This window comes from Rhea americana, unplaced genomic scaffold, assembly GCF_003343005.1.
Source record: "Rhea americana isolate MKP2758 unplaced genomic scaffold, rheAme1 scaffold_28, whole genome shotgun sequence".
Lineage (NCBI taxonomy): Eukaryota > Metazoa > Chordata > Aves > Rheiformes > Rheidae > Rhea > Rhea americana.
Window position 1 is genome coordinate 1,437,682 of NW_028186401.1, and position 21,718 is coordinate 1,459,399.

The 21,718-nt window shown below is 40.1% G+C and overlaps 1 protein-coding gene across 1 annotated transcript; it reads right to left on the reverse strand.

Annotated features, from left to right (window-relative positions):
• Positions 1 to 210: 210 nt before the first annotated feature.
• On the reverse strand, positions 211 to 21,714 carry SYNM (synemin; the record flags this gene model as incomplete). Its single annotated transcript, XM_085308754.1, has 4 exons — positions 211 to 7,400; positions 8,943 to 9,014; positions 16,227 to 16,351; positions 20,953 to 21,714. Coding segments are annotated over 4 exons (4,755 nt in total), but the record flags the coding sequence as incomplete, so codon positions are not given.
• Between the last annotated feature and the right edge of the window lie 4 nt (positions 21,715 to 21,718).

Sequence of the window (21,718 nt, forward strand, 5' to 3'; positions counted from 1 at the left end):
TGCACAGTAGCAATAAAGAACGTGCTACGCTTGACCATCATTTCTATTATCAAAGCGAAAGAGGTGCAGTGRATTTTGTTCCTTCTTTGAACTGACATGAACTCACCCATCTGAGCRGCCTCAGAACAAGTTAATTTTAAGCCCAAGTTCCTTTTTCTTTGACAATGCAGCCCTAAAAATATCAGTCAGGAAGAAAGAGAAACATCTGCATTGATTTTGATCGTTTAATACTCAAGAGTGAAAAAGTGTAAAATCACAAAGCTTATACCACCACACAAACGCAGTTTCATTGCAAATGACCAAAACACAAGCTGCCTGCAAAGTCTCACATAGCTAACAACAACAAACCCTATTTCAACATCCTGACTGTCTTTTAAACACCTACTATTCACAAACATCAGTCAATAGTTCTAGGCCTCTCATACATCTTTCTTTATGATCTATATTTGTTTTCTACACCAGTGGCTTACACACTTAGAAAAGAGTGCCCCAGTTCTGATCTATCTCAGCATATAAATATATATATTTTTACCCTCAAAATTAGTAATTGTATTTTAAAAGCATTTGGTTGAATCCAAACTTGGCAAAGTTCATCTTACTTGTATTTAATGAAAAGCACAACTTATATGAGTAAGCTTCAGCAATGCATGCTAACTAAGGTTATATCACCAGTCCTTTCAGCCTCAGGCTATGCTACTTAYGCACAAAGTGTTCATACAGGGTGAATTAGTACATTAGACAGCAGGTTATATTTGCTTTTACTAGTAGTGCATGTACCTACRGCCCCAGTTCTGCATATGCAACCGTTGGGACTGCAGAACGTGATTGCCCACTTCACCACATCGTGTTGCCTGGAGGTAACTTTACCAGTGCTATCGTTATATCAAAATATCTCAGATTAACGAGAGCTAAATGAAAAATGGATGGCTTATAAAAATGTTTTTAAAACTTGTACCCTTTTTTCATAACATGTCTGTGTTTTCAAAGCAGCCTGAAAGTATTTGTGCAAAAGTATTCATGAACAGGAACTGTTCACATCCTCTAATATTACATTAATGCACATTTTCAGTTCCTTGCAATAAACTAATTTTCCAACAGCTAATTAAAATCCTGATCGTAAATGGAACTAAAATAAGTACACAGAATAAATTTTCCCTCCAGGCAATCARTAATCAATAATGCGGAAATAAATATTGGTATATGCTGCTACATCTGACAGGCTTTTCTATAGGAGTTTTTAAAGAGTTGTTGTTGCCTCAGTGGAAACAATACTGATATTTTTCCTCCTGCAATACTAAGGACATCTTCATGGTATGATTCACTTGCTCCTTACTGCTTTATTCCGTCATCTGACACTATAATCCTCTGAGCAGGTGAAGATAAACATAATAGAGTGTCAGTGTAGTTGTTCCTAAGGAGAATGTCTGTCAGAGATCCACRAGGCATCGATAAATAGGCTTGACCTTATAAGCAGCTTTTTTTGTTGGTTACAGCATACATTTTCTGTAGATATTCTTGTATCTATTTTACAGAGGACTGCGTAAGTTTCAACTTAGAATCAAACTTTCAGAAAACTAACACTTAACTTTGCTAATTCTGGGGCTTATCACAGACCTGATTCCTGTCTGTATGCAAATATTTAATACTTCAAGTACAGCRTTTGAGTACTTACAGTTAGGCATCTTGCTGGAAAAATCAAGCTTTTATAGGATTATTTAAATAAGTTTAAAACTCACACTGCTGTACTTATATAAAGTCAGGAAAATATACATAAAATTTTGCAATGCCGACAAACCTCATCATTTAATCTTTGCAATACTGATAGCAGCTTTAATATACTTTGTAGTTTCAAGCTTGGTAACTAAGGCACACAGCAATGAATTAATCTGCCCCGTATCTGAAATGGCAGACATCATCATAGTTTTCATTTACGTTTGTATTATAACATAGCAGTCAGTTTTGAAAAATCTAGCTTCTGTTAAGGAAASTGAAAAGTGAATAGGCATGCCAGACTAAAATGATTCAACTGGGTTCTAATTTGGGTTAGCACACACAAAACTATGCTTACATAACCACAGGAAAGAAGTTCAAAGTGAAAGGCTTCCAGCTGGCCCAACGCAGCCAGCCGGGCGCAGGTGTGGGTCCACTCTGCAGAAAGGTGTGAGTGAGCAAGTGTGTGTAAAAATAGCAGCTTCTCATTTGTGTATCTTATTTCCTGTATGTGTCCAGAATCGTATCTTCTTACCCCAGTGACAGATATATTTTGGCWGCTATTTTTGCTTTTGCTAACACCGCACAGTTTAGTACAGTTATTGGAGCTGGCTTCCAGTCTGGACTTTGGAGTCACTGGCTTGTAATTGTAAAGCTGAATTATGGCCTTCATTTAGCCACCTGTGCAGTCCAAGTGAAATTAGAGGATTTTCAAATAATGGAAGTAGATATAAGCTTTGGCCTGAGAATAACATTAAAATTGGGGGGGAAAGGGGGGAAGAAGGAACATTCCAATCTCAGGTTGGGTTTATAGGGCTACTAATTGGAAAGAGCATCTTGTCATTTGTAAGAAATGACAAAGAAAGGATGATCTGGAAATCATTTGAAACACAATGAACATAGAATCAATCAATGCAATTTTACGGGTTTTCTTCAGAATAAAACACTTATTAGCTAACTCCTCTGCGTTAAGGAATTACGTGATGTTTGCTGCATACTTAACATTATTAGCAATACCTAATATCAAGGTAACACTATATCCCAAAATAATGAGTTGAACTTATTAATATGTATGGCCACTGAAGCTGTAAATAGTTCTGCTTAATTCAGTGAAACTAGTATCTACTTTTTTTTATTTTGCTTTCTTTTTTAAATATTTTTAATGCTCTACTCTCTAAACACAGAATCACTATTCCACACAATAAATATTGTGAGGAATTCTTGCTTCAGTATTACTTCTTTTCTTTTTACATTTCATTTTAACTATATAAATAGCATCATTTTTGTCAATACTTGCTATGAATAGTTTCATCCTACAGAGTTGTATTTAGTTTTTAATAGCTACAATAACTGTATCTTTTCTCAAAATCTTTTCATTACATATTGCACATAAGCATATGGACATGGAACTGAAAATCAGCTACCTACCACTCTCATTAGTTTTATATTCTGTTACGTTTGTGGTTAGTAGCTTGAGATTTAAACAGAACTGCTGAATATTTTAGTATCTAAATACAATATTAAAAAAAACAAAAAAGTCCTATTCAAACACATACTTGTTGATTAACCTGCTATAAAACAAACAAAAATACAATCTTTTGAATTCCCCAGTAGAAAATTCCTGTCTCTATGGGTAGAAAAATCTGAACTTACTGGAAACAGGTCTCTGAGGAAAAGCATATGATAGCATGATTTCTCCCTAAAGTAAATTTTTTAATGAAATGAAAAGTGTGATGAATAGGTAGATGCTCAGATTCAGWATTTCAGTCCACTATTATTACCTAAATAGTTTGAGTGTTTCCTTACTTGCYTTTTTTCCCTTTTTTTTWWWAAAAGAAAAGATAATCAGAAATATGTTTAAACAAATTACTAGGTAGTTTTCATTTAAGTCCTTTCAGAACCACTGTCCATCATCATTATCATCATCTTCTTCCTTCTTATGGTCCAAATAGAGAACGGCAATTTTCTTTTCATCAGAAATAACTGACCGTTGGTCTACCATTCTTTGCAATTGTACAGTTTTATCAAAAAATGATCTTTCCACTACCTTTTCACCATGATCTTGGGAAAAATTGGAGAGAACATAACCTCCTGTGTTAGTTTCGTCTTCTACAATCTGGTCACTTTTGGCTGTGTCCYGTGATTGACTAACAGAAGTGTCTTGCTTATTGAATACTCCGACTGTTGCTTGTTCTCCACCTGCCACTGTAGATACTCCACCCGTACTGGAAACATCCATTTGAAAAGTAAAAGATGATTCCTTGGATCCCAATTTAATGTGCTTTACTGATCTGCTGCTCTCAGATGACTCTTCTGTTTGTGAAAGATCTTCCAGCATTTCAGAAATAGGCTCTCTAAAGATTACTTGCTCAGCATGAGTTTCTACTGGACTTATTTTAATATGCCTCAAGGCTCTATTAATATCTGAGCTTCCTTCATTCTCAGAAAGATGTTCTCTTTTGTTAAAGAGCTCTGGAGTTTCAGAAAGGGAGCCCTGATATATGATTTGTTCAGTAGTTTTAACTCCTCTTTGACCTACTCTAATGTGCTTTATTGAACCTTCTGAAAGAATCTGGTCTCCTGATTCACTGATTTCTATGTGCTCTGAAATGGGCCCCTGGTAGATGATCTGTTCAGTTGTCATAAACTCTTTGGGACCTAACTGAACGTGCCTTACTGAACTTTCTGTCTGTGAAAAGTCTCTAGTATCACTGAGCTCCACTTTACTAGAGATTGGTCCTTCAAAGATAACTTGCTCAGTATGAATCTCTTTTGGACCTAGTCTAATGTGCCTTATTGATCTGTTGACATCCATAGACCCTTCTGCCTGAGAAAGATTCCCTGAGCTACTGAGCTCCAGAGAGTCTGAAACAGGCCCTTCAAAACTGACTTCTTCAGTTACTTGCCTTGATCCTACTGTTACACGTCTTGTGGACCTGTTAAAGTCTGTTGAAAACTTCTGCTGAGAAAGATTTCCAGAATCTATTTCCTCTACAGTGGTAGTAACAGGGCCTCTATAAATTATCTCCTCTGTGGTTTGGATTTCTTYAGGACCCAGTTTAAAATGCCTGACAGATCTGCTAATCTCTGATGATCCTTCTGTATGAACAAGATCTTCTGTACCTAGAGTTTCAGAACCAGGCCTTTCATATACAACTCGCTCAATTTTCTGTACTTCTGCTGGACCAATCTTAATTTGCCTTATGGATTTGCTCTTATCGGTTAAATCTGGTGAGTGAGAGACTTCTCCAAAATCTGCAGTTTCCAAAACTGAACCATCATAAATAACTTCTTCAGTGGTATGATACCCTGTGCCTCCACTCCTTCTCATTGTGGATGAAGTATAGACTTGTTGATTAGCCAGAGGAGTGTATTTATCACTGCCTGAAGAAACATCTGTTTCTATATTGTTTTTACCATCAACAACTCTCTCTGAGCTCTCTTTTTTCAAGGAATGGAATGGTATCTTCTCACCTGCAATTACTTCATCAAGCTGAGCTACATCAAACTCATTAGTGTTAAGGGTCTGTGACAGACTGACTTCAGCAACAATTGTAACCAAGCCACTGTCCTCTGTTTGATCAACTTTTTTGATATCAAATTCTAAGCTACTGGAATCAGCTTGATTTTCTTTTGTTAATGCAGACAGCTCCTCTTTCACACTTTCTGGGAGACTGCCCTCCAGCTGCTCCAAAGCTTCTTTCAGTTGATGCTTAGGGTCCTTAGTTTCCTTTGATAAAAGGCCCTTTATTGAAGTCTGAAATTCATGGGGTATTTTAATTTCTTTTGCAGTAACAATGGATTCAACATGGGATGTTTCAGCTTTTGGATGTTCTTCTTTTAAAATATGGGCACTTGCTTCCTCTCCTACCACTTGATATGTTACCTCTGGAGAGCTTGCACCTTCCTCTCTCTTGCCTTGTGCGCCTTGCAAAAATTCATCCTGCCAAGAATACTTAATAGTTGACTTTTCTTCTATATGAATTTGCCCATATAATGAGTCATCACTTTTTTCATGAACAATAGGATGATCATCAGGAACAGATACAAAATATTTCTGTTCAATAGGTGAGTCGTCTTCCTCAGTTACTTCTTCCACAGGAGTGTAACTCTCATGGCGTTGTTTCTTCTTTTCAAGATCTTCATATGTAGATGTTATGATTTGTTCCTCATCACCATAATGCCTCTCTGCTTCAGGGAATGTATCCTCCACTTCCTCTACTTCAAAAGGTGTTGAAAAATCAGTCCTTTCATCAGTGGCATAATCTAGTGGCTCCTCTACAATCTCAACATTAACAGACACGCTCTTTCCAGCCTCGCTTCCTTTCAGGCCATGATGTACTATATCTTCTATCTCCTCTTTGGAAGGAGTTCTCTCCACATCCTCTAGAACTGCTTTTTTAACATCCTGGCTTGATAGACCTCCGAGATCAACTTCATCAGAAATGTCTATGTTTTCTTGAACTTGGGACTGTACTGTGATCTCAGTCTTTATTTTCCCATCATCGGGCTGCTCTTTCTTACTGAAGTAAGTCACCTTTGTGTCTGATGTTATTTGTGAAGTAGGGGACTGCACAAAACTTTTAAGAATATCGGCAACAATATTTTCCGCTATGTTTTCAGTTGACAGAGACCCCATTTTCTTACTTCTGTCGCTAATTCTCTCTTCATCTTTTAGACCAGATTCTGCTTCTGAAACTGTCACTTTGTGAATTTCAGCAGGCTTAGTTACATGCTCATCTCTTTCTATGGAAGTTTTAAAACCTTGCAACTTTATGTCTTCATTTTTATTCTGAGATACTTTGTCAGGAGCAGGCATTTCAGTACTGATGGGCATCTCAGCGACGTCTCTGTTTCTTGATTCCAAGGTCACATTTGTCTCTTTTCTGGTTGATTCACTTCTCAATGTTCTTGCATTAGGAATATCCCCCCCTGGTACCTTCTGGCTGATCACTTCCTCATGGACATATTTTTTCTGCTCTACCTCTGTTTTAGCCTCAGTCTTCTTTCCAAAATTAACACTTCTGTTTTCCATGAAAGGTTTCTTATCCATTTGCTTTTTCTCCAATAAACTATCTTTCTCCTCCTTTGTCTGTTTTTCTAGTTTATCTTTTTCTTTCAACAGAATCTTTTTTTCTTCAGCTGGTTTACTGCCTTCTCTTTTTTCTTTTAGTGAGGTCTGAGTTTCAGTTATGGTTTCTTCATATTTGGATGATTTGGTGAAGCTTGGTTTTGTCCTTATATTTTCAGCAATTCCTGGCTTTGTGTCAACTTTGTGGTCCTTGTTTGATTCTTTTGAAAAATATACTGTGGATGAAGTTGTAACTTCAGTTTTCTTTGTTTCTGGAAATTTATTTGGTTGCATTTCAGTGTTTTTCCAGCTCCTGTAGGCTGGAGTAAATGTTCTCATTTCTCTGTGGTCTGCCACAATCCTTTCATCCTTTTTAACAGTTGTGGACGGATGATATATTGAACCAAGCACATCTCTTCCAAAAGATTTTCCACTAGCTGTTGTCTGTGATCCAGCCTGTGTTGATTGAACTGAATAACGTGCAGAGCTGCTAATATTTGTCATTGGTATTCTGCGTCTTGAATCAGTGCTTCTGATATCTGGAAAGGCTTTCTTTTTATTCTGTTCTTGATAAGTAGAATAAATATCAGTGTAGTTATATGAAGTGTTTATAACATCTGCAAACAGAACATAGATGAGCAAAAGTTAAAATAATGGCTTGTATCTAAAAACAATATACAATAACAACATAAATGGTGGCATGAACTAATAAATACTATTTTAGACTAAGATTTTGAAAGAAATAATATCTCTTCATTTTCACTAGAGCTTTGCATAGGCATTTCTGTAGGTTTAACAAGATAATTATACCTGTGCATGAATTATACTAAAACTGAAAGCAAAGCGTTTTACTAAGTGGCAAATACTTGCTAATTTTAACCCATTGTGAGCTATTAAGGTATTTACTTAAGAATTGCACCTTTCACATTTCTATTAATGTCCATTTACAACTTATTATTAAATAATATATGCTAAACATCCTAGGCTTAGTTGGTTTTCTGCTTCTTTAATCAAAGTGGCCTGAAGTTTCTCAGTTCTGACTGAGAATTAATGGCATCTCAAATGTAAAAATACCTTGCGCCATGTGCTGGAAATTGAAAATACAAATACAGCTCTTCATAGCCACAAGATACCACAAGGGAGAGTAACAAAGAACCTCTTAGGCTATACCTATACAAGTTAATTAAATGGACCAGGAATCATTCCCTGGCTGTAAGACCAACTAGCGTTGCACAACTCTGATCTCCTTCTCCTGAAAGAGTATCATATCTACACTGACTTTGGGGAGCTCTTTCTGGTCTGRTAACCACTGAACACATCTGAACATTGACTGTGAAAGTACTGGCAGGTCTGGATCAAAACTACGCTAGGGACAGTGCTAACAATTTAACAGCAAAGGCAATTCTAGGCCAGCGTTTCAGCCCTGACCCTAGCCCTGTTTAATTTATTAGTATACAGACTTCAAATCTCTTCCAGAGCTACATTCTATGATAGTCTGATGATTTTAAGATCACACGCTGCTAAAGTTAGGGGTACTATCCAGACTAATTCTGTTACTAGTGAGAATAGCCATAGCAGTCAGATCAAAGGTACATGTCATCTAGTGTCCTGATTACAGTGACCAACGATAGATACACATGGAAGAGGTAAGAACAAGGAAAGCAGATACGGATGCTTCCCTGGTATCCTCTCACAGCCTCTAGTGATTTGCAGCTCCTAACACGGAAATGGTATCCTAATGTTGAATAAGTCTTTAAATTTTCTTTCATTATTCTGTTTAACTTTCTCTTTAATCCTATGTAAATTTTTAACACTCGCAACATCTTGTGGCAATGAATGCCATGGTTTTAACTACATTTTCTGTTAAATAACTCTTGCTATATAGCTTGAAACTTTCCTAAGAATTCTGATCATCCTCAGCTTCTTGCACTAGAAGAGATACAAAACATCACTCCCTACTTATCTTCTCCACCCAAATCATGATTTTCTAAACTTCTGTCGTATAGTATAGTACTACTTTGACTTTAAAATACTAAAACTTGAAAACAATTCAGTATTCATTTTGCAGTATACTGGTGCATGCTTCAGAAATACTATAGCACAATAGTTTCCTGTTATGTTGAATTTCATTTAGTGGTTTTTTTTGTTGTTGTTGTTTTTCTTGGGGATTTTCCCTAAATGCTCCTCTGTGCATGTAATAATCCACTGGTTGCTCTCTCCTTCTAACAAAGCTCTGCAAAACACATAAAAGGCATTCAATTAAAATAATGTGAAGAACAGTTATAATATCTAAAATTTGTAAGTCTTGCAAACTGAAACAATCATGCAGCGGAGCTAATCCTGAGTGCTTTTATTACCCCCTTATTTTTATTAGTGGGAGGAAGAAATCTTCAGCATCTTTCAGACTCTTAGTTTTCCACGTCCAGGTCTTGAGAAGAGTGTAATAAGTTGTAACAGTAGGTCACAGCAGCGGAAACAGTACAGAAAATCTTCCAAATTAGTCAATATACTGCTTCCTGACAGTGACAAAGTCCACAGATTTGTGCTATTGAATAATATAAACTAGTAAATTTTTCCAGAATCATGATCTTGTGACAGAGTCAGGAGAAAACAAAGCCAAATAAAACTTAACAAATATTCAGGAAAGTTTTCTCAGAGAAATAAATGCAGATGTTTTTATAAAGAAAAGGCAAAAATAAGTAAATGTTAAACAAACAGTCAGTGGCTTTTCTGCTGCTAATATAGTAAAAAGTGTTGTTGCAGTGTGGTTTATTAGGGAATTGTTACACCTGAGTTCCATCTTACTGTATTTTTAAATGAAAATGGGAGGAAAGTATTACTTCTGCTGTCAAACACGCTGGCTAGTCCTGGAGGAAAACACTTTTAATATGCTAAAGTAACTATTCTCTGTTCTCATTCAATCTGAAATCAATGCAACATACTTTACAACATCGAATGAGGAAAATTCTTTGTAACAGCAACTGCCTGTTTTTTAACAGACATCTCTGTTTTCCTCTGCTCTTCAGCCTTCCATTCATTTTTTCTAGCAGTGCCTCTGTAACAGTTTCTGTAGTTCCAAGAAGCCACCGCTGCCACAGAAAGATTACCCTGGTCAAAGCTTGCTCGTGTTGAATGACCTAGACATCATGCTAGCTCAGCAGCAGTTTATCAGAAATGGACAGGACACTAGTTTTATTTATCTTCACTTTAAGTAAATTTTATAACCATAAGAGCCTGAATAAAAGATTCAGCAACAGGCAACAATTGTTGATAATCTGCTTCACAGTTTTGTTTACTGGCTGTTCTCAGGCTGTTAATGGACAGAAGGGAGTTGGTTGAGTTGCTTCTTCTATGCTAGGGACACGTTTTAGCCGTTCYTGGAGACATTATATCCAGCAGACTGCTTGAGAACACTAGCTGTCRTACCTTTACACCAAACTTTGTTCCCTACACAGTACGCACATACTATGACAAGTGCTCAGCTCTAGACCAACCTGACATCAGCCACTGACTGGTTCAATTCCTGCATAACTTACGTTATTGCATCATCAACCTTTTTTGCTTTCTACAGTGGTGAAAAATACTCCAGAGGTACAGCTTCCATAGAGATCAACACCACTAAGTGATAAACCATTTTCAACAGTAATTGCTCTATGTTAAGGATATCAAGATAGGCACCCAACACGCTTTTGTCCCCCTGGGGAAGGAAAATGAATGAAATTGTTGACTTCTGTTTGCCAGATACAAAAGGTAGATACCAGAATGACATTGTATTAACTCCTAYGATTTTCTAGATACAGTGATCCAATAAGCCTGAATCTCAGAATTAAGGTTAAACTCTCTGTGTGCATTTTTCTCTCCTGCTGCCCATATGTTTGTTTTATCCAACATGAAATATGTCTAGCTGTATTTCAAGGGAGAAGGGGAGGAAGAATTTGTCCCTTTTTCTAGGGGTGTGAGCTGTGTTCTCCTCCCAAAATGCACTAAACTCTGCAGCATTCCTGGTACAACAGACTAGAAATTCCATGGCAAGTTCTTTAAATATGCAACTGAATGCTATAATCACTACAGAAACTTTTGTGTTTTTATACTAAGTTCCACTAGCAAGATAACTGTTTCATCAATTCCAGTTTTGGAAATGCCAGATGTTTTGTACTGATAACATGTGGCTGCGACATAAAAGTTGTCATGAGCGAGGCTGGAGGATTATGATAGTGGAGGCTTCTGACTCCCTGGCGGGGAGTTGAAAGCAATTTAATATTCTGGGATAAACACATTTCCTGGGCATTTCTGTCAGAATGAACAACAACACAAGCATTTTAAATGTCACTTGTAGATTTCATATTTTACATGACTTATCACTTTCATACTTCTTTTGGTTTCTGGATACATTTAGCTCCAGTAGGACAATGCTACATGAGCAAATATTATTTATAAGGTTTTCTTTGCAACCACGGATTTGCCCAGATTCAGAAGAAAAGCCAGGTTAGAATTACCTAACGTGTTAACAACTCACCTTCCCCCTTGGTGCAGGCTCTGATGAATAACTGTATTTTGTTAGTCAAAGTCAATCCTAGGATAAGCTTTATTAGGTAAAAATCAAAGTAAAATCTACTTGACTTTGTCCAAGTTAAGAGATGCTTGGTTGGAATGAGATCTCTTCAACACATCTAAAAAATGCTCCCAAGACCAAACCTCTCATCTGATGACGCAAGTGCCAAGCAAACTGCTCTGACAGACAGGTGCTAGAGAGGTTGATGCTGACGTTAGAGAAACATATCAAGGAGCTGGCACTGAAAGTGTTAACCGTGACGAAGGAAACTAGGAATGTGGGTAGTTTGACTAAGGATTTTTGGCTGCTGTTAAAACAACAGTTGTTCAGTTGCTGGAGCAACGTATGAAGTCACTAAAAATAAGTTCCAAGAGGTAACTGTATATGGCAAAGGGCAATAGCAGACAGAAAAGCCGGATCTGAAATATTACTACTGAAAATATGTTATACTTGAAAACAAAAGGCAAAACTTCATGAAGTCTCTATAAAACAAGACAGTGGATTGATGTTTTGTTGCACACTGTTCATAATGTGTTTTCTCAACCTTATAATGTAAACAAGAAAATGTTAAACTGACTTTGGCTTAATCAATTAGCATAGAAAACTGTAGTATAATATACTGAGCACCAGCCTGGAARCCAGCAAACTCCAGTTCTGTTCTGGCTTTGACAGTAGCTTAAAGCTTCACTTCAGGCAAGTCATTTTATTTTTCCATTCCTCTATGGCCTTTTTTAATCTTAATTATTTAAGCCATAACCTCTTTATGGTAAGAACTGTTTGCAGTATGCATTTAAACAACCTGCAGAATAGGGTATCAGTCTCAGCTGTATGAACTCTAAGCATTTAGAGTCATATCAAAAAACATTTCCCCAAGCAGCATTCTTTTATGAAGAAACCATAGTAGAAACTTCCTAGAAATCAGAATCCAAATGATATAAACCTGTGCTGTACTAAGGCTTAGTTTAAATGTTGCCAGAAAAAAAAATCCACCATTAATTCAYCTCATTATTACAGTCATTTATCTAATGTTAGCATCTATGGGCTAGTCAACCTGGAACCTCACTGTGTGCTGCGTGATAATAGAAGTAACTAGAACTTGATGGTCTCCAAGAGCAGGTAGATGAGATAAACTGGTTGGGATGGGAAGAGAGAAGTTACAAAAACCAAAAGGATGCAGTGCAAATGTTATCATGGTCATTCACATACAGCAGTAACTTGTTCCGTCTCAGTTACAGAAATTGAAAAGACATCTGGAAAATGACCAAGACCAAAAAGATGCTTTGTAGGCTCTGGGAAGTAGATGCTTCAAAATACAGGGCAGTAGCCTAGGTCATTTGCGTGACACTGGAATTTTAAAGTAAAACCTTTTAACTTCGAACAACATAGGTTAGAGAAGGCAGAAAAATATTTATCCTAAGACAGAGGCTCTAGGGATCCTCTGATATTTGAAGATAAGGAACTTCTGGCAGTTGGGGGGGGGGGAAAGGTGTGAAGGTAATGCTTATCCTAGACAGATTTTCTGTCTATCTCTGGGAGTCTTAATGGTGGATAGTTCACCRTTTCTTTTTAGAAATAAAAGTAATTTGAGTTTAGGTAGTTTGACAGATTTCCAGCATCACAGAACAAAACTGTAAGGTACTTGATAAATATTTACTCCAGAACTGGAGAAAAATGATTGCAATGAAGGCTTCTACAAGGTACAACTTCATAAAGCCATGTAAGATGTATTTCACTTCCTTAGTGAGACACAGCTCCCAAAGCAGGAAGAGTGGGCAGAATCAAAGAGGAAGTATGCTTGGTCCTTGGGGAAGGGTGTTTCTTGCAACAGCAGTCCTTCTTGCCAGTTCAGGAGCAGCTTTTACTAGTGGAAGAAACTGGCCTTAAATCAGGACCTGTAGGAGTTGTAAAACAAAAGGAAAATACAGGGTGGGAGGTACAAAGGAAGCTCCATGAAAAGAAGCTCACCAGACACCACATCCTTAGCCTACAATGCCAGGAGAAGAGGTGCCAAGGCCTTCATGGAAACTTCTCAAAGGGAAGTTCCAAATGTTGAGCTTGAGTGTGTGTAGGTACTTTCAGCTGCCTATAGGCATAAGCAAGGGTACATGCCAGTATCCTTCCTGAAGATGAACTGAAGCTGGCTTCACATATCCTGCTTATCACAGATAAAAAAGTCTGGCAGATAAAATGAGATACAAAAGAACATCAGCAGTCCAGAACTCTGTTACTAAACAGCTTATTAACTGGATCAGTACTGCTCCCCTTCCATAGCAGTGTTGATAAAAGTTACCCAGTAGGGAAGGCATTATATTTTAAAATGAAAAGAGAATGAGAGGGAAGAGGGAAAACATACAAAATGTGTGGGAGTGGGGTGGAGGAATCAAAACAATCACTTTTCAGCTTCTGAGATTATAAAAGAACTTTTTTCACAGGCATAACAGAGTGTTTTCTGACATGTAGGAAGAGCCACTTCTCTGTTTTCATCTCCAGATCTTCCTCAGTGGCTGAATGCTCATTTATCCACTGAAGTCTGCCTTGCCAAGGCAATCAGTTATACTGACAAGCTGCATTTTCTAAACAGATGAAGAAACCCTACAGGTTCAGGAAGTATCTTAATCGGACAATGAACAGAGGCTGCAGGTGATGCCAAATTGTTCCCTTCTCATTAACGAGGGCTGGGAATCTTTAGACCAACTAATAATGCTACAGATAATCAGTGATACAGCCTCTGGAGAAGTTCCAAGATTGACCAGGCTAACAAGTTTTTACAAAGCAGAAACATTGAACGTTCACTTATTAGCTAAGAGTGTGTCAAAACAACTAAACACTTGAGCATCGTCATTCCTACTTCTAGGTGAATACTAATAGTTAAAGCAATTATGAAACTTACGTTACTGTAAAAGTGCACAATCCCATTTTGCAGATGAATAAAGGGAGAGGTTAAAACACAACATAAAAAGTCAACATCAGAGCGAGGATTAATTTTAAAAGTATCATATGGTTTAGCAAAAGTAACAGAATTAACACACACAAAAGGATCACTGTTGGCTCCCTTTTCCAGGGTCTGTTTCTTCCGCTAGTGGTGCTCCAAACATTACCRGCCTTCCAAGGATCACAGGGATCCCACTGAACCTCCAGGTACTGCTACTCCTCAGTTCACCACAGATGACTTGTCCCAGATACCGTTTCTGATTTCCTCCCTTCCAGAAGCCAGACTCACTCACTTTTTCCTAGCTGTACCACACAGCTTAGCAAGTTTCTTTATACTAAGTAGAACTCTTCATAAAAAATAACAAAGTATCACACAGTGGTGTCTAAATTCACAGCAACCTGAATTTGAAAAAAATCCAAGCTCTGGGACCTTCTTTGGTACATATCATGGAGCTTCTTAMACATTGCTCCCATTATACACAATGCATATATATATGAGCACTGGCTATGAGAAATTCTGTATTTAGGTCATGATATATATCTTTAAATACTATGCTTTTACCTTCCTGGTCTGCACATCCTAACATAAAATTCTGGGCATTTTGCATGGACCCTCTTTGCTCTTTGAAGGGCTGTAGWCATGCTTTGCGCATTAGTCTATTACCAGCTTGCTCACAGGTTACTCTTTCAAGCACCTCACATCTTCAGTAGTACAACTACAATTAAATTTCACATATTTCAGTGTATCACTTGCATCTGTGCACTTCACTCCTAATTCAGATGGCGCAGCCTTCAGTGCTTGTTGGTTCATAGCAACATTACACAACGTTTACAGGGCACAGAGGCACGTATCATACAWAACTTGTAGCCACACTGTGTGGCTATTCATTATTCAAGATAATGGATATCTGAGACACACTCCTTACAAAGGACGTCAAAGCAGGCTGACATTGAACTTTTGCGAATTATTGCTTTGCTCAGTAAGAATTACACTCCTCTGTATTTGAAGATCAATATATCCATGACATTTAYTGAAAATATTGTGCTAATAGTAGAAAAAAACATAATCTTTACAATAAAATCTCTAATCCGTAAGCTTTTTTTTCCTATTTTTCCTCATGAGTCACTTTTATGCCATGTGCCCACAGATGCATCCTGATTCTCCAGATCCAGACAGCAGRATTACTCTGGCTTTTCAACTGCACAACTAGCAAGCGGCTGGAGAGTATACAGTATATACAGTACCGAAGATTTATTAGCAGAGATGTTGTATGTTGACATCTCAAACCCAGGGATGTTTTCATAATAAACCAAGGATGGAGAAAGCCAGGATTTATCAAATAGACTTTTCAGTTATCTTCCCATTATTCTACAACTGAAGCAAAACAAGAATGGGGAACTCACTGCTTCAGTTGACAGACGGCAGCTACGCTACCTCATATTTAACTGAATACAGCTTAGAGACTGTAATCTGAGATTCCTCAGCTTGTATTCAAATACTCTATCAACAATTTACATCAACTTGATACCAACTTGATGAGGTCTAAAAAGATGCCCTAAGTACCAATGTATCTGAGCAAAGTTAAAGGGATTTTATTGGCTTCTCTAGCATTTAAAATAAGGGTATTTTACARTCCTTATAGTTGCCCCAGAGATCTCCGAGAATCATTCTGTATTAACAGCCTTTTGAAGGGATGTATCTTCCTTTCACAAACAGCACACTCAAGCACACAATGGCTTGGTGACCCGAACCACAGAACAAGCCAAGAGCAAGCTAAGAACTGATACCAGGAATCCATTCACTTTGTTCGAACAAGCGAGATAGAGTCTTGATCTGAGACCCTTAGAGTACCTGTCTGCATTTTAAAATATTGGAAAAAGGATGAATGCAGTTCCCATGTCTGTAAAAAGCAATTTAGATTTTCCTATCGKTAGGCAGCTCAGCATGATTGAAATTCTTACCTGTAAGTTTCAATTTCAAGGATGAGGCCTGCTTTCACTTGCAGGAGTTCTTGATAGTCCTTTAGGTAATCTGTGATGGACATGGTCAGGAACTGCTTTTCTTCTTCTAGGGCATCGATTATCCGCTAAAGAGAAATATTGCCTTTTAGTTTTGAAGAAACAAAAAAGTCAYACTTGGATGCCTAACTTAAAAGTTTTAATTAATAAAAATCTAAAAGAGCAATAAATCAACATGTTCTATCATTTCAATAAACAGAACAGAACTGCTCTAGGACCTCCCTATATACAACCCATAATACCTTGCTGCTGAAGCAGATTTTTATGCTAAGATTTCACTGTATGCCTTATGAAAYTAGTTAAATATTTAAGCCAAACCCATTCAGATGCCCTGTACAAGAGCTATCAACATGCATAGCAAAAACTTTATGAATCAATGTGGCTCATTTTGTCATTTTAAAGGCTCAGATGTTTTAAAATCATACTTAAGATGAATTCTGGCAATTGCTGTGCCACAAGTTGCTTCRCCACAGGTCCCTTCTAGCCCAGTTTTCTACAGTATTTGGAAACCTGCCCTGTTGTGCAGATATCCAGTTTCATCCTGCCTGCTACTCAAAAGGTACAGCAGTGATTGCTCATTTTCATCTTGAGAAACTGAACTGTGTATAACTTTGTACCTTTACAGGGGAGAAGGAGGAAATTTTAGATAATTTATATGGCTCCTGTAAACAACTTGGGAGCAGCACTGATGAGATGAAGGGTAAGGCCTGCCCACATTTTCCTTACCAAGTTATGGAAATGTAACAGGGGACCAACAGTTAGAAAAATACCCAAATCCAAAGTCATCTAAATGTGAAAGTACACTGAAATACAAGATGGGCTGAGGACCGAATAACTGTACACAACAGCAAAAGCAAGGTCACGCAACAGAACATTAAGGTCTGATTTAGACCAACACAACTGACTCTTCTGCTCTCGAAAAGGACATCACAGAATGCAAGTGCTTTAATCCCTGGTGTTACCTCTCACATGAAGGGCAAATTCACAGCTCCAGAAGATAAGCCCTCCCCAGCTAACGGAGAGGCGTTTGTTCTGCCCAGACTCAGAACTGGAAGTATCAGAGTCACCTCCSGAGTGCTGTCCTTATGGCTTCTTCTCCACAGACCCAATCTACTAACCTGGACCAGTCCTCCCTAGCTGGCAGACTGATACCACCCAACGTGCTAGAGATGGGGCCTTCACCTGGAGGCTAAGGCAGCAGAAGTGAAATCTCAGCAAAGGCTTGTTTCTGCTGTGTTCACATCGCTCTGCAAGGCCACAAAACTGTTGTTTGCAGAGCAAAACCTCACACACGTACAACACCTAAGGAATTCATGACAACATGTTTTGTGTTGCATCTTAACAAAAGCTTTGCGATACAATCTRGAAAAAAGGCACTGGTAGGCTAGTTTTCAGAAATTCAAAATACATCGTTCTTATGCAGCAGGAGTTTAAGTATCACAGCATGGGAAACAGCATAAAACCAAGATACAACCAGGGACTCTCTGAACTGGTTAACACCAATGTGATATTTAAGAGTTTTCTGTTTTTTGTTTTTTTTTAATAAGAGTAAAAAGAGAGCACTATGAAGAAAGCTGCTTGAATTGGCTTTGATATATGTGTGCATATCCCTCTATGTAATAGACGTGTTCATCTGCTCCTTCATTTGCACTTGCAGCTGTTGCTACATGATTAAGCTGATAGTCAGGTATTCATGAAGACTCCCATTTTATGGCAAAAGACAAACCATATCTGCATGTCTGCAGCAGCACTATCAACAAATTTATCCAGACTGTAGTGGAGGTAACATCTTGTGYTGTCATGCAGGATGACAAGCTGAACCACTGACCTTTAACAACTCTGAGGCAACAGTACTATTCAAGAACTGACACAATGGAAAATCCCAGGACAAGAAGGAAAGAAAAAAGTGCCAGGCCCTGCTTTTAAAAGGAGCAGGCTATCTAAGAAGCATGGACAGGGTGTTGCCAAGACCAGGAGACTCAGCAAAAGACAAAAAGAAAAGATAGGATTTCTATGGGACCAACCCATAAAGGACTCCAAAAACTGATGACACCTTGATGCAAAGCATGAAGTGATTCAGGTGTKTGTTGTCTCCTCCTTAAACATATAAATTTCTTAAACTGACACTAAAGGGGAAATATGCATGCATATGTTAAGAAGAGTTTCACCATCACAGGTCTTGCCAYAGTCACAGCAAAATCTATACAATAAATCTGCACACTGAACTAAACAAGGTAGGGGAGCTCTAAAAGACTTGGGAGAGTCATCTTACGTCTTAAGACATACGAACTTCAGACCTTCATCCTCTAAGATCTAAAGTCTGATTGCAGAATCAGACTTTGAAAGTTACCTACATGTCCTCCACTACACTTGGAAAGCACGTGGGATCCAAAAGCCTGAGTTAAATACAGTATCCTAATGATTACCATAAGGGGATACAGAACTCAGCCAGCTGTGTAATATTTCCGGAGGAATTTCTTCCACCAGGGYAGACGTTGTATAGACTGGGTGGCAGATGGCCACCCATACAGTCCTCCAGTTACTGACATTTTAACATAGTGCAGAGGACAATTGGTTTGAAATCCRATTTCCAAGCATGCTGAAAGGGTATATAAACCACTTTGGCAAAGTTCAGGAGATTAGAAGTTGACAAATTTCCATCTTGTAAAAGATGACCTGTATCGTTGCGTCCATGTTTTCTTTGCACAGGAGTCTCCCCAAAGGGATTAGCTTGGAAAGATTTGTTTCTCATCCACATCAACCCTTCCCACCCCCTAAAACAACAACAAAAAAGAATCCCAACGAAGTTCCAGTAAAACTGAGTAGAACTGATTTTCTCATCCTTCAGATCTTCCTYACTGGCCAGCAGGAGGAAATTTTAGAAGGGCAATGGGGGGAAAAGAATGTATGTGGCTGTCCAAGCTGTATTTGCTCAGGGAGTAAAGACATGACTCCAGGCTCCAGCACTTTCCACCTGGTACTATTTACCGATCCTACAGTTTATTCGGAGGGACACTGTGCTTAGCCGTCCAGAAACTGGTACCAAAAAAACYATGCAAAATATTGCTATTAAATGTTAATTAGGCAAGATGATTTCTTCTTCTTTGGAGCCCTGTTAACCAGATATGGGAACCAATCCTAAACTCATCGGATTAGTGAAAAATTTCTGCTTGCTTTCAAAGAGGCAGAGTGAGCCATAGCCTTTTTTTTGTTGGGTTTTTTTTTTACATATAGAAAATATAGGGCTTTCTGCTATCTGCTGCTGTGATTCCATATGGGAGCTGCCACTCAACTCCTTGAGTTTTTGCACAAGTATTGCCACACCATACAGCTAGAGTAAAGGAAGGAAGACACAACAGATCTACTGAGTTCATCCCTCAGCACCCAGGACCAGTAAAAACTTTCTCTACAACATATGGTTCAGAGCTTGCTTGGCTCAGCTTAATAGCAACTGCAAACAGATATTTCTATGTAACATTGCCCAAAGCTTCAGTGAGCATAGGGACGGTGCAGGAGACAAAGATGGACATATAAGGCGACTAGATGATATATGGAAAATATGAATAAATCTAATTGTTATTGCAGCTGCAATGGACACTCGTAATCACTTGACTTAAATCTGAACATACAGATCATTTCTATTTGACACTTTAAAATAAACAAGCATGCAAGAGATGCTTTTTAAAGAGTCCATGCTGAACATACTTTCACCAATAAAAGAAACAATGAGGAAAACAAACAGGAAGGAGGTTTTTTTCTCTTTGCTTTTTCACTGGGTTTTGACTGATGGATAGATTTAATTAGTAAGGGATTTACATGCAACATCTTCTGAAGCTTTGGATATGTTTACATATATGTTCAAAAGAAGAATAATTTGGCCTGTCAAAAATCAAAAAAATGTYGACTAAAAAGTTGAAAGTCTTTCTGATTGCCTCTTACATACTCAACCCGCCTCAGTTCACAGCAATCTGCCGACTATGCAACCCGCAAACAACCAACGAATTTACAAGAACCAGATGCGCAGCAACAGGTCCGGCGGCGGGCAGCATCTCCCCGATCTACCGCGGCGGCTGCGCACAGTGTGCTTATTAACGCGGCGGGCTCGGGCAGAGCGTTAATAAAAGGCCTAACAACGAACAAAAGAAACGTTGTGCTCAGGAAACGGAGCCGTGGCCTGGATGAGCTAATACGYGCATCTAAATCCGATGAACTGATGTTTTTTGCTGTCCCAGCGTATCTGTTCACTCACGGGCGATTGCACGTCGTACCAAACGCGACTCTGGCAGCAAGTTCGCAGCTAGAGATGCTGCGATAACCCGCTGTTCAGAGACACTGAACGTTTTAACATCTTCCTCCGACACCGGGCACCTACACCATTAGAGTTTTACTTTGAACCCCCCCTCGGCCCGCAGCGTGGCAGTGACGCCGCTGCCTTAAGCGGGGAGAAACCCCGGTTCATCTGCCGCCCCAAGCTGGGGCCGGCAGCGCGGGGCCGGCTTCAGCCGCCGAGGGCAAGCGGGCAAGGGAGCACCCACCGCCCAGGAGACGTCCTCGGGGGTGCCGTCTCCCTCCCGACTCCCCGCGCTGCCTGCCCAGGAGCCGTGGGGCCCGCGGGTGTCGGGACTGCAGCCGGGCGCTGCCGGGGCGCCCGCAGCGCGGGGAACCGCACCTGGTACTCGTCCAGCTGGGCGCCGTGGTGGTCCTGCAGGGCGAGCAGCTCCCGCTGCAGCCGCTCCCGCAGCGCGCACAGCTCCCGGCCCTGGCGCTGCAGGTCCTCCAGGTGCTGCCGGCACTGCCGGCTCTCCTGCCGCAACAGCTCCAGGCTCTCCTGGCTCTGCCGCGCCTCCTGCTCCTGCAGCGCCTGGATCTGCTCCTGGTAGCGCAGCAGGGTCTCCCGGCAGCTCTGGCCGAGCAGCAGCTCGTAGGTCTCCTCCAGCTGCTCCAGGCTCAGCTCGGCTAAGGGAGGCGGCAGGGCGGCCAGCTCCACGCGCAGCTCCCGCACCTCCAGCGCCTCCCGCCGCTGCCGCTCCGCCAGGTGCCCGTGCTCGGCCTGCAGCCGCCGCAGCAGCTCCTCCAGGGCCGTGCACTCGCCCCGCAGCCGCTCCAGCAGCCGCCGCTGCGCCAGCAGCTCGGGCTCCAGGCGCCGCCGCATCGCCAGCACCTCGGCGCCCAGCAGCTGCAGCTGCTCCAGCTCCCGCCGCAGCCCGTCCCGCTCCAGCTCTGCTTCCAGCTTGGCCCGGGTCAGCTCGTCCAGCTGCATGCGCAGCGCGGCCAGCTCCTGCTCGGGCACCCGCAGCCCGACCAGCTCCTGCCGCCGCAGCTCCGCCAGCTCCCGCGCCAGAAAGCGGTTCTCCTCCTCCAGCTCCCGCACGCGGGCCACGAAGAGCCGCAGCCGGGAGTTGAGCTCCTGCAGCTCCCTCTTCTCGTCCCATCCC